This window comes from Bombina bombina, chromosome 6 (assembly GCF_027579735.1).
Source record: "Bombina bombina isolate aBomBom1 chromosome 6, aBomBom1.pri, whole genome shotgun sequence".
NCBI lineage: Eukaryota > Metazoa > Chordata > Amphibia > Anura > Bombinatoridae > Bombina > Bombina bombina.
In genome coordinates, this window is record NC_069504.1 from 1,098,199,350 (window position 1) to 1,098,212,371 (window position 13,022).

The 13,022-nt window shown below is 34.7% G+C and overlaps 1 protein-coding gene across 1 annotated transcript in view; it reads right to left on the reverse strand.

Moving 5' to 3' along the window:
- Positions 1-4,414: 4,414 nt before the first annotated feature.
- The window catches only part of BICD1 (BICD cargo adaptor 1), a 672,372-nt gene continuing 663,764 nt past the window's right edge, over positions 4,415-13,022 (reverse strand). The window contains 2 exon segments of the mRNA XM_053719022.1: positions 4,415-6,558; positions 11,134-11,206. Of these exon segments, the coding sequence (XP_053574997.1) occupies positions 6,468-6,558; positions 11,134-11,206 (164 nt within the window). The 3' untranslated portion in view covers positions 4,415-6,467.

The window sequence follows — 13,022 nt, forward strand, 5'->3', positions numbered from 1 at the left end:
GACCTTATATGTCATACAGTCCTATCTGAGTGGTTAAAACTTAAAGGAAACTATGACCTAAAGTTAACCCTTTGTTTACCTAGAAAAATGTATATATGAAATACAATGTTTAAAGAGGAACTTGGAAAAATCTCAGCAGCGATGATCCTGGCTAATTAAGAGATATTATAAAAGATATTATAAACTATCAACCACTACCAATAGTGAATATACTAATCAACCTAAAACTTAAATAGTAGAGACTACTCCAAGCATTAAATGCTACTCATATTGGTATCAATCAATATTTAAACACCAGTATAAGTTAATATATAAAGATGTGTACAGAAAATATGTGTGTGGCAAACAAGTCAGATGTTAACAAACAAATATGCTCAACACAATGTGCTAAAAAACAATACTCTCCTTATTAAAATGATATAAAGGTGACTGCTGCCTTCCTTCAGTCTCTCCCCAGGGACTGTACAAACAATAGGCAAATCGAAATGGATGGCGCTGGTCTTGGTGTGTAGTTAATTTTTCTAATAATAGATAGAAATGGACTTGATGTGCAAGTTTAAATCCGACAAAATAATGTGCAGTATACTCACTCCTTTAGTAATGTGAGTTCAGCTTCTAAGGTGTGTCTTTCTCCAAAGGATAGGAAGGTAAATTTCAAAGATGATATCAGCTGGGCTGGAAATGGATTAAAAACCCCATCAGCAGTAAAGTAATAACTTTTGTTATAAATCAAGTAGTAACTTACTTATCCAATATAGTAAGTCTGGCTCGTCACAGGAAAAGAATGATTCCAAATATAAAAGATAAAAATATTTATTTTAGCTCTACGCGTTTCAACGCTCAAGCGTCTTTTTCAAGAGCAGTAAAAACAGGTAAAAAAGTTTGCTGAGCATGTTTTCTCACCTGAGATGTACGACAAGTGTTCTCGTATTCATGTGCCCACCTCTCTGGTAGTTCTACCCACGTATACCTTTTTTCACTGAGTGCATTCGACCAAATAAATGACATATATACTTTTGCAATTTATGCACCCTTTGGTCATGAATTCTTCTCCTGTCTGATGAAATCTAAATGACTTTGAGACCTGCAATCGGCTTCCTATAGAAGGTGGAAACCACTTTTCCTGATGACACTAACCCCTTTAGGGAAACATATAAAAAGTTGATACTATCTTTTTGCCATTCATAGGTGAAACGAATACCAACAGGATTCATGTTTAAGTCATCAACAAAACGTTTTGCCTTTTTCTGGTCGGATGACCAAACTATCAGGAGGTCATAAATATACCTGATGTACTTAATTATATGTTGCGTAGGGACGCCAGTACCCCCATGGATGTGGCACCTCTCCCACCAACCCATGAATAGGTTGGCGTATGATGGGGCAAATTTTGCTCCCACCGCTGTGCCACGTCTCTGGAGGTAATAGCGTCCCTGAAACGTAAAAAAAAGTTATGTTCCAACAAAAATTTAATCATCTTAATAATGAAAGTTTTCATCTCATATGTCAAATCTGTATATAAATCTAGGAAGTATCTAATGGCTATTAAGCCATATTGGTGAGGAATAGATGAATACATATACTGGTGTTTAAATATTGATTGATACCAATATGAGTAGCATTTAATGCTTGGAGTAGTCTCTACTATTTAAGTTTTAGGTTGATTAGTATATTCACTATTGGTAGTGGTTGGTAGTTTATAATAGCTTTTATAATATTTCTTAATTAGCCAGGATCATCACTGCTGAGATTTTTCCAAGTTCCTCTTTAAACATTGTATTTCATATATACATTTTTCTAAGTAAACAAAGGGTTAACTTTAGGTCATAGTTTCATTTAAGTTTTAACAAATCAGATAGGACTGCATGACATATAAGGTCATAACAGATGTAGCAAATTATTGTCTATGATTACGGTGTTGTTACACCGAAACCGGTCAGACGTATTTGTATGACCTTTCGTTATTTTTTCCATCCCCTGTGGACTTTTTAATCTATATTTAATAAAGTTTGATCTTTTTTTTATTTCAAGTTGGCTCTTTGGACTCTCTTTTTCAATTGCTAACTTTAAGCAGTGTTTTTTTGAGGAACCGCTCCACTCATAGAGCCTGTATCTTGCCTACGGCTATTTCCCATACAGCTGAGTGATTCGGAAGAGCCGGGTGGTTGGTGACGTCAGCTTTCAATTCTTTCAATCGACGTTCTGATTGGCTGCCAAGACCCACGTGACCGGTACAATTTCTGGAGGATAAAGACACAGTTTGCTGCAGGAGCGGCTTTGCATGGATCATCGCCTCTCCGTTCATTACTGGAATAAACGATAGTGCTGAGATCACAGAAGAGTGGGTGAGTGGATACAGATACAAGTTTCAGTCATTTGGCTTAGTTGCCCGGGCTGCGCTCTGACACACCGATACCAGCAGAGTGGGTGGTCGGACACAGGCAGCCAGACAACGTAGTTATTAGCCATCTATATTTGCATGATCCTGATATACTGCTAGATGGGGTCAAGGTGTTTACTATTTGCCATCTAACTACAGTTTTTCATATACCGGATCCTATATATATACTGTGACTGAGAAAGAAGAAAAAATATATATTGAGAGCTGTTGAATTATATCATGTTCACCTTTACATAACCACCTGAGTTTTATACTGGCCACTTTACCTTGTTCATTTATACCATTAAAGTTTCAATTCTCCATAGATTTTAATGGAGGTAAATGTTTTAACAACAGTTTCCAAACTTTACCACCTCAATGGAAACTAGGCCTATGTATTGTGTTCATGTTGTTAATGTTTATGATTGGTTGTGTAGTAAATAAGGATGTGATGTAATGTAACAAGAGCGTCATTTAAGGTTTGGATGTTTGTTGTGCATTGTATTTTTTTTTTTTGTATCAATTTGTTATCAGCCGTTAAAGGGACACTCAGGTTAAATTAAATTTTCATGATTCAGATACAGCATGTAATTTTAAACAACTTTCCAATTTACTTTCATTAAAAAAAATGTGCACAGTCTTTTATATTTACAATTTTTGAGGCACCAGATCCTACTGAGCATGTGCAAGAATTCACAGACTATACGTATATGCATTTGTGATTGGCTGATTGCTATCACATAGTACAAGGGGAGTGGAAATATACATAACTTTGAAATTTGTTATAAAAAAATCTACTACTCATTTGAAGTTCAGACTAAGTGCTATTGCATTGTCTTGTTATTTTGCATTTGTTGATTATGCAAATCTAATATGTTGACTGGTCCTCTAACAGTGCTTTTTTGGGGAAATTAGGAATGATGAGTTTCATGGGAGTTATCAAGTAAGAGAATGAGTGGAATCGTACCCTTATATTAGTCTACTAAACCAAAACATCAAAATCTTCTAAAATAATAAAAAAAAAATTGTAAAGAAACAAAGTATTTTTATTTTTTAAACAGGTTATAAAAACAGAAACAAAGTAATCATAATATTTATTCGATGCCAAGACAATGAATATGCTTTAATCCATGTTACTTGGCAAAAGGAATATTGATTGCCACCATAATGACAAAACTGCAATGGGTCAAGTAGATTAGGAGCATTTCTAATGTATAATTTTCAATGAACACATGCTTTTTATCTTATCAAAATCACTTTTGTGCTCGCTGTTGTCAGTCCTGTTGCAGCACTTTGAACAGAACAAACTTATAGGGCGCAACTTGCGGCATTTACGTTTTCACTTGGGTCCCTGAAGTTTTGTCTCTCTGCTCTCGGCTGGGTCAGCTCAGCAGGGCAACAATCAGAAACTAGTGGTAATGTGTATCGCAAGTTCCTTCCCTTCCAATCAGGCATCCAAAATTGTATTTTCTCACTATAATTACTATTTGTCTAGAATATTCCACTTCCTCTTCAGCAGAATATAAGTCTTGATGAGCAGACATTTCCCCTTTTAAGATAAAATATTTATTACAAAACAAATTGTGTCTGTTTGTTCAGTGTTACTGAAATAAATTAACAAAAGCACCATTACACTTCACTCAATTCAATTGCTGACTGTAGTTAAAGTAACAGAAATTCCAATATTTATCTTTCATCATTCAGACAGAGCATACAATTTAAAACAACGTCTCAATTTACGTATATTGTTAAATTTGCTTCATTTTCTTGGTATCCTTTGTTGAAGTAGTAGCAATGCACTACTTGGTTAGCCAATGACATAAGACATATATGCGCAGCCACCAAGCATCAGCTAGCTCCCAGTAGTGCACTGCTGTTTTGGAGCCTAAGTATGCTCTTTAACAAAGGATTCCAAGAGAATGGAAATTGGAAAGATTTTTAAAAAATTGTATGCTGTATCTGCATTGTGAAGGTTTAGTTTTGACTTTTTCTGTCTCTTTCAAAATAAATAAATAACATAAATATATATATATATATATATATCACAAGTGCTTTATTCACAAATTATGCTGAAATAATAGCGCTGAAATACAGTAAAATAATCACATACTCACTCCCTTATAATGTAGGTTTATTCAGAACCTTCAGAGTCATTTTTTGTAACTACAGGGCCACACAGCCCTTTCACTGGCAGGATAGCAATCAAATACGGACAGAGAAAAAAAAAATTAAAGGGTCATAAAAAGTGTTATTTGAAATGTTTTCCCATCTGGAGAAATTCCATCGTATCATCTTTTCAAATGGCTGTGCATTGTGTAATTTACAGAAACGTAAACAACAATATTCCATTAAAAAAAAAAATACTTTTGCACTCGTTTTCTTAAAATATTTTTCAATATTTTTTTCCTCATAAAAATCCACTTTTAGCATTTTCCTTCTGCATACTTTGGTTCTTTACATAGTGTTTTGTTGTTATTCTCATGCATGCCCAGTTCACATTAAAAAACAACAACAAACAAAAAAATTAAAAAATATTAATTTCCCTGTTAAAATAGTGGGGGGGGGGAATCACACTTTTAAAAAATATTAAGCTTTTTTTTTTTTTTACAAATAAAAGGAGTGAAACACTGCAAGTGTTTGAATGTTATAAAATGTTAATTACATTTTAACAAAAAAATATAGGTAAGGGTTAATTACACAATAGTCATGAACTGAGCTTGCTAGTCTATAACAACCTGCAATCAAACATAAGGCAGCTAACGGAAACATTAGTCCATTTTTGATGTTTCTGCCTTTATATTAGTTGCTTTTTGTATGATTTGTATGGAAATATAGTTGGTAAGAAAATGCTTTCAAATGTATTTCTTAGAAAAGGTATCACTGCTTTGTGACAACGTTTCTACTGCATGTGATCTGCAGCTCATTCGGTAGTAGGCAGTGTAAGTGCACTTCCTCCTCCCCTGCATGCTCTGATTAGTCATTCATTTTGCATTTCAAATTGAACTTTCACGCCCCTTTAATTTGTGAGTACGTTACCCGGACAATAACCACTGGCATAAAAATAAAGATCTTTCAAATAAATTGGTGTATTCAACTTATACATTTATAGTGTTTCAAAGTAATTTGTTAGTTTCCAGCATTAAACTATACCAAATGTAGCAACTACATTATTTATAAATTAAACATAACAAGTGCATGAATCGTCAGTGCATTAGCAGAACACATTATTATTAATATTGTCATTATTATTATTACCATAACATTCAAGTTCACCCCAAAGACATCTATTTGTGCCTTAAGTTATAGCCAAACTCTGGCCAAAGGAAACAAATAAAAACTTGGTTTAATAATAAATCTAAAATGAGCATTATCCCTTCTGAAGTAGGAGATACCCCTGCAGAGAGTCACACGGTAACACAATGCCGTGTAGGAGAAGATTCTGCATGAATAAATATTTGCCATACAAAATAATATCATAAGTAATACGTGACCATTGACCAAAAACTACTGCTGGACAGACAAAGTGAGTTTATCCAATGTAACCTATCCTACAAACGTCTCCATTGATAAACTCATTGTTCTGTTCATGCTGTAGTTGTGATAGTCCAGGAAAATAATAAATAAATAGTTTTTGTGATCATTGGTTGCCAGAAAGGACTGCAACACCTTGCATGACCTGTCCCATCCTCTATGGCACCGAAGAGGTTAATTGTTTAGAACTCAGCAATAAGTGCACAATTACATAAAAATAACAATAAATAAATATCATTAGTAATAACAGATGTATAAAACTCAACCAAATTGTCTCCCTTGTTTAAAATAGAACCATGTAAAAGTAAAATTTCAAATTTTCAAAAACAGATGGATATATTGGCTTGAATAGTCCTTGTATTTAACCAACAGCTGCTATTTGGAGCCAATGTTCCCTTCCATTTCCTGTTTATCTGTCTCTGTGCTTTACCATTTTCACCTCTTGACTGGGCAGATATCTGACCTGTGATAGCCACTAACAAGGCAAAAGTCCACACTTCAGGCTGTCAGACTGTCACAGGGAGGTCCATTGAGTTTACCAGCTCTCTTCAGAAGACTAGGGGTTTGGAGGGGGCTTGGAGAGACACTTGAGGGGGGCACACTGTTGGCTGGAATGTGCAGTCTCCTCTTGGGGAGCTAAATTAGGACTGAAAAATAAAAAAGGATAAATGCATTACAAAAAAGCTGTAAATTATCTGGATGAAATGAACAATATGGGCAGAAAATGAATGCAATACAATAAAACATAAAACTGTATTTCCCATCATGCAGTACTACAGTGTTCTGAAGTTTAACATTTTTGCATTGTACAATAAATCTTGTAGAACAAAAAACTATCAATTCACCAAGTCAACCAGAACTTCTGAAGAAGCACTTTGTGAACCAGTGGTAAACAAATAGTGTTAGATATTATTGGAGACAAAACTATATTATATATCACTAAGCACAAATATATTTAAAAACTGCAGAACATACAGAAATAACTAATGTAAGTTTCCAAATCTTCAGTTCAGATGATGAGATAAATGTGAAGTGATAATAAATTTAATGAATTTCGTCAAAACATCCACAACAATGAACGATTCTAGATGACTGACTCCACAACCTAACATGGCCACGTTAAGATGCTTTATTTAACATTTTTAACCAGACACTTAAAATTCACAAGGCTGAGCACAAGATTACACACCCTGTGTTATTGACTGCGCTCTATTTGTTATCAAGTCAAATTTATTTACCCCCCCCCCTAGAGGTTAAGAAGCAATATGCATGGGAAAACTTTAAAGGGATATGAAACCCAATTTTTTTCTTTCATGATTCAGATAGATCAGTCAATTTTACACCTATTATCAATTTTTCTTTGTTTTCTTGGTATCTTTATTTGAAAAGCAGAAAGGTAAGCTTAGAAGCCGGCCCATTTTTGGTTCAGCACCTGGGTAGTGCTTGCAGATTGGTGACTAAATGTAGCTTACATTCCTGCTTTTTCAAATAAAGATACAAAGAGAACGAAGAAAATTTGATAATAGTACATTTGAAAGTTGCTTAAAATTGCTGCTCTGTCTGAACCATTAAAGAACAAAATTGGGTTTCATATCCCTTTAACTGTGCATATAAAGCAAACACCATGTTTCTGTATTAAGCTACATTTGTCAAGCCTCATTGTAAACATATATTGCTGAAAAGTCCTTGTGTAAAATGCAATACCATTTATTAGTAATTTTCAGAAATAAAGAGATATTGTTTAATGACTACTGTCCATGATCAACAATGAGTATTTAGCATTCAATACTCACATATTTTTTAAAACAACACCATAATTGTGTTGTTCAAGATAAAAGAACAGGTACAGCACAACTGTAAGGGGGGGGGGGGTGCACGTGCAGACAGGAGACACTGCTGAATCTCCAAAATAATCTGTAAATCCAAAGAACGTCCACAGCACTGAGTGCTGTGGACATTATTGTGTTGTTTGGTTACTGCTCACATCTGATGTGTTTATTTCATTGTCTAGCTAGTTCTGATGCCAAAATGATACATTTCCAAATATCACCACTCTAGAATTATTAAGTGGATAAAGGCATCAGGTTTCCAGTGTTTTGTACACAGACCATAGAGAAGATTACTGAAATGTCAATTTATGATCCAAGATTTGACTGTTTTTCTCTGACCAATTGTATATTTCTGTCTATGGCTACTTGTTTTGGGTTAATGTTTTGCTATTTTGAGTTGAACAATGTTCTGGAAATGCCAAATGACAAAAAAACTGGATTGTCTAACATTGCTTTAGCTGAATAACAGCAGTAGAACTAGGGTTGCCACCTCTGCCATTTTCCTGGACACTTATGAGTTACACATGCTGGAGGGTGTGCAGAGAGGATCATGAATAGTGCTGTTCAGTGTCACTATTTGTGTGCTGTCCAGGGTTGAAATTCATATTCCTCCCTGCACACCCTGCAGCATGTATAACTCATAAGTGTCCAGGAACCCATAACAGAGGTGGCAACCCAAAGTAGATCGTAAAACTGCTCAAAACCTTCACACATTGATCAAGGCCTGCTTTAAAAATATATAAAAAATGCAAATCAAATTACACATTTAAATTATGAAACATGCACAAAATAAAATACAGCTGCGTTTTTAAAATGTAATATTAAACAGTTTTTACTTGAAACTTTGTTTATTGGGAAAAAGATATTCGGCATTTTTAGATGCTGCTATTTCATATTACATTGGTTGAGTGCTCTGTTCCTTTAAATAGAAAAATCATGTATTCAGATACATGAATCAATCATCAATAACCCTGGCTCGGTAAGAGCTGTCATTTCCACTGATCATCTGCTTCCATGTAGGGGTGTGGAAACTCCCACAAAAAATGTGAAAAACCTGAGAAAAAAAAATAGTTTTTTCATATAGCCTTTTCCCACCTAATCCAAGTGTAAGAAAACAGATTTCAAAGAATATTCCTAACTTGGTGGGATATCTGAGGCTGGAATTCCACTGAACATTATTCCAAAATCCTGCTGTATTGCAAACTATAAATGGTTTGGAACAGGGGAACCTAGATTCCATAGGTGCTCAGAATTTGAAATAACTTACTCTAACCATAAGTGACCTCTCCTAAAAGCAACATAGGATGATCTATAAACCCAGAGACAAAGCTCAGGCTGTGGTGTCACAAAAGTTGTCCCTTGCTGCACTCAAATGAGAAATGCACATGCGTGTGACCTAATGCCTTACTGGCAGTGGGTTACGTGCACAGTAACAAAAGGGGAAAATTGGTTAAACTGAATCTAAAATGCTTTCCTTTGCATTCTGAATATGACTTTAACGCCTCTTTAACAGATGGTAACAAAAGAAATCTTAAAGGGACAGTAAAGTCTTAATTAGACATTTGTGATTTAGTCAGAGCATACCATTTTAAACAACTCTTAAATGTACTTCTATTATTTAATTTGCTTCCTTCTCTTGTTATCCTTTGTTTATCTAGATAAGCTCAGGAGCAACTGGGTGCTAGCAGCTGATTGGTAGCTGCATATATATGCCTAGTAGTGCATTGCTGATCCTTCAACAAATGATAACAAGAGAACAAAGCAAATTTGATAATAGAAGTCAACTGGAAATTTGTTTAAAATTGTTTGTTCTACCTAAATCATGAAAGAAAATGTTTGGGTTGCATGTCCCTTTAATTAATAGGGACAATGTGATGTAACCCTAGTATTAGTGTCCCTTAATTAAATCATAGCCCACCTATAATCTTCATTGATAGTTTACTTTTTTTTAAAAAAACTAAGATAATATTAAGATATCATATACTATAGAACAGTAAGAAATTAGTATTTTCCCTAAATGTATTATTGAGTGGGACATTTTTTAAGGACCACTAAAGTAAAAATGAAACTCTCATGATTCAGATAGAGCAACTTTCCAATTCATTATTAAAATATTCACAATATACGCACAATATATGCACACTTTCTGAGACACCAGCTCCTACTGAGCATGTGCAAGAATGTAAATGCATTTTGTGATTGGCTGATTGCTGTCACATGATACTTGATACAGGAGGAAGGGAAATTAAACTAACTTTGAAATGTATTAATCATTTGAAATTCAGACTAAGTGATATTCTTTTTATTATACATCTGTTGATTATGCAATTCTATTGTATTTAATGGTCCGGATGACATGACTTTCATATACCTAATTTGAATGTTAGGTTTCCAGGACAAGTCTCCTATATCCTTCATATTTGTTCCAGTAAAGTGTAGCTAACCAGCTTAGAGATCGATCCTAATCCTGTAGAATATCCCCTTTTTTGTAGATAAATATTTCTTAAGTATTGTGATCAACCCCAAAATCTAATGCTGATGTATGTTTGCCTAAGAGATTGCCATTTGGAAGACTTAAAGCGATATGAAACCCAAACATTTTCTTTTGTGATTCAGACAGAACATATAATTTAAAAAAAGTTCCCAATTTACTTCTATTATCAAATTTGCTTCGTTCCCATGATATTCTGTGCTGAAGAGATACCTAGGTAGTCATCTGGATAGCAGGAAATAGTGCTGCCCTCTAGTGCTCTTGCTAATGGATAACATTCTTGCAAAACTGCTGCCATATAGTGTTCCAGAAATGGGCCAGCGCCTAAGCATAGGTCCATTCTTTTCAACAAAAAATACCAAAAGAACAAAGAAAAATTAGAAAGTTGTTTAAAATCGTATGCTCTATCTGAATCATGAAATAATTTTTTGGTGTTTCATGCCCCTTTAATAATTGTTGTGGAGCTAAAATACTGCACAGTTAACCATAAAAATGTGAATATTTAATAAATGGACCATTTAGGTAGAACAGAGATAAAACAAATGATTTGTGTAAAGTTGTTGTTTTTAAGGTTTATAAATTGTAATTTGTTCCTTTTTAATGGAGATATAAAAATGTATGACCACAGAACCATCAGACAGCACCATGTGATATAGCAATCCATATATTGTGTTGCCCTGGCAAAGAACCTGAATATCCTGTTCTTGTTTTTGTGAATAATAAGCATTTCCAGCTTTATTTGCCATAGGGTATAATTTGTAGCCACTTTGCACAAGAAGAACCTATACCGGAGTTAGGATGGGTAGAACAGGAGATTCTGGAGGACAAGGCTTGCAGTGATTCATTGGCGGACAGACACTGCATGCGGTGAAGTCAGTACAGAAGCGTTAGCTGAACGTTACCTGACAGTCTGGCAGTCAAGCCGCTGGGTTAGTTGTGAGAAGTGTGGCGGTGAGGCAGCAGGCTGCTGACAATCTATAAGAAACTGATAAATTAGACATATATACAAAACGATGGCACTATCTAGGATTAGACACAACATGTATTAATGATTATACTAATAATATTATTAAAAGGACAACAGATTCTGCAGCATTATAAATAATACAAGTAAATTAGAAATCAACAGTATTTTAATTAGCTCAGAAATGTTAAATTGATAACATAATTTATGTAAGAACTTACCTGATAAATTCATTTCTTTCATATTGGCAAGAGTCCATGAGCTAGTGATGTATGGGATATACAATCATACCAGGAGGGGCAAAGTTTCCCAAACCTCAAAATGCCTATAAATACACCCCTCACCACACCCACAATTCAGTTTAACGAATAGCCAAGTAGTGGGGTGATAAGAAAGGAGCAAAAAGCATCAACAAGGAATTGGAATAATTGTGCCTTATACAAAAAAATCATAACCACCATAAAAAGGGTGGGCCTCATGGACTCTTGCCAATATGAAAGAAATTAATTTATCAGGTAAGTTCTTAAATAAATTATGTTTTCTTTCATGTAATTGGCAAGAATCCATGAGCTAGTGATGTATGGGATAGCAATACCCAAGATGTGGAACTCCACACAAGAGTCACTAGAGAGGGAGGGATAAAATAAAAACAGCTTTTTTCCGCTGAAAAAAATTAAATCCACAACCAGAAAAATAAGTTTTTCCTCATAAATGAAAGAAAAAAACTTAAAACATAAGCAGAAGAATCAAACTGAAACAGCTGCCTTAAGAACCTTTCTACCAAAAACTGCTTCCGAAGAAGCAAATACAGCAAAACGTTAGAATTTAGTAAATGTATGCAAAGAAGACCAAGTTCCTGCTTTGCAAATTTGATAAACTGAAGCTTCATTCTTAAAAGCCCACAAAGTAGAGACTGATCTAGTAGAATGAGCTGTAACTCTCTGAGGCGGGGCTTGACCCGACTCCAAATAAGCTTGATGAATCAAAAGCTTTAACCAAGATGCCAAGAAAACGTCAGAAGCCTTCTGACCTTTTCTGGAACCAGAAAAGATAACAAATAGACTAGAAGTCTTCCTGAAATCTTTAGATTTAGATTTTTAGTACCTTCAACATAATATTTCAAAGCTCTTACCACATCCAAAGAATGTAAGAATTCTTAGGATTAGGACACAAAGAAGGGACAACAATTTCTCTATTAATGTTGTTAGAACTCACAACTTTAGGTAAGAATTTAAATGAAGTCCGCAAAACCACCTTATCCTGATGAAAAATCAGAAAAGGAGATTCACAAGTAAGAGTAGATAATTCAGAAACTCTTCTAGCAGAAGAGATGGCCAAAAGGAACAACACTTTCCGAGAAAGTAGTTTAATGTCCAAAGAATGCATAGGCTCAAACGGAGGAGCCTGTAAAGCCTTCAAAACCAAATTAAGACTCCAAGGAGGAGAGATTGATTTAATGACAGGCTTGATACGGACCAAAGCCTGTACAAAACAGTGAATATCAGGAAGCTTAGCAATCTTTCTGTGAAATAAAACAGAAAGGGCAGATATTTGTCCCTTCAAGGAACTTGAAGACAAATCCTTATCCAAACCATCCTGAAGAAACTGTAAAATTCTAGGAATTCTAAAAGAATGCCAAGAGAATTTATGAGAAGAACACCATGAAATATAAGTCTTCCAAACTCGATAATAAATCTTCCTAGAAACAGATTTATGAGCCTGTAACATAGTATTAATCACTGGGTCAGAGAAACCTCTATGACTAAGCACTAGGCGTTCAATTTCCATACCTTCAAATTGAATGATTTGAGATCCTGATGGAAAAAA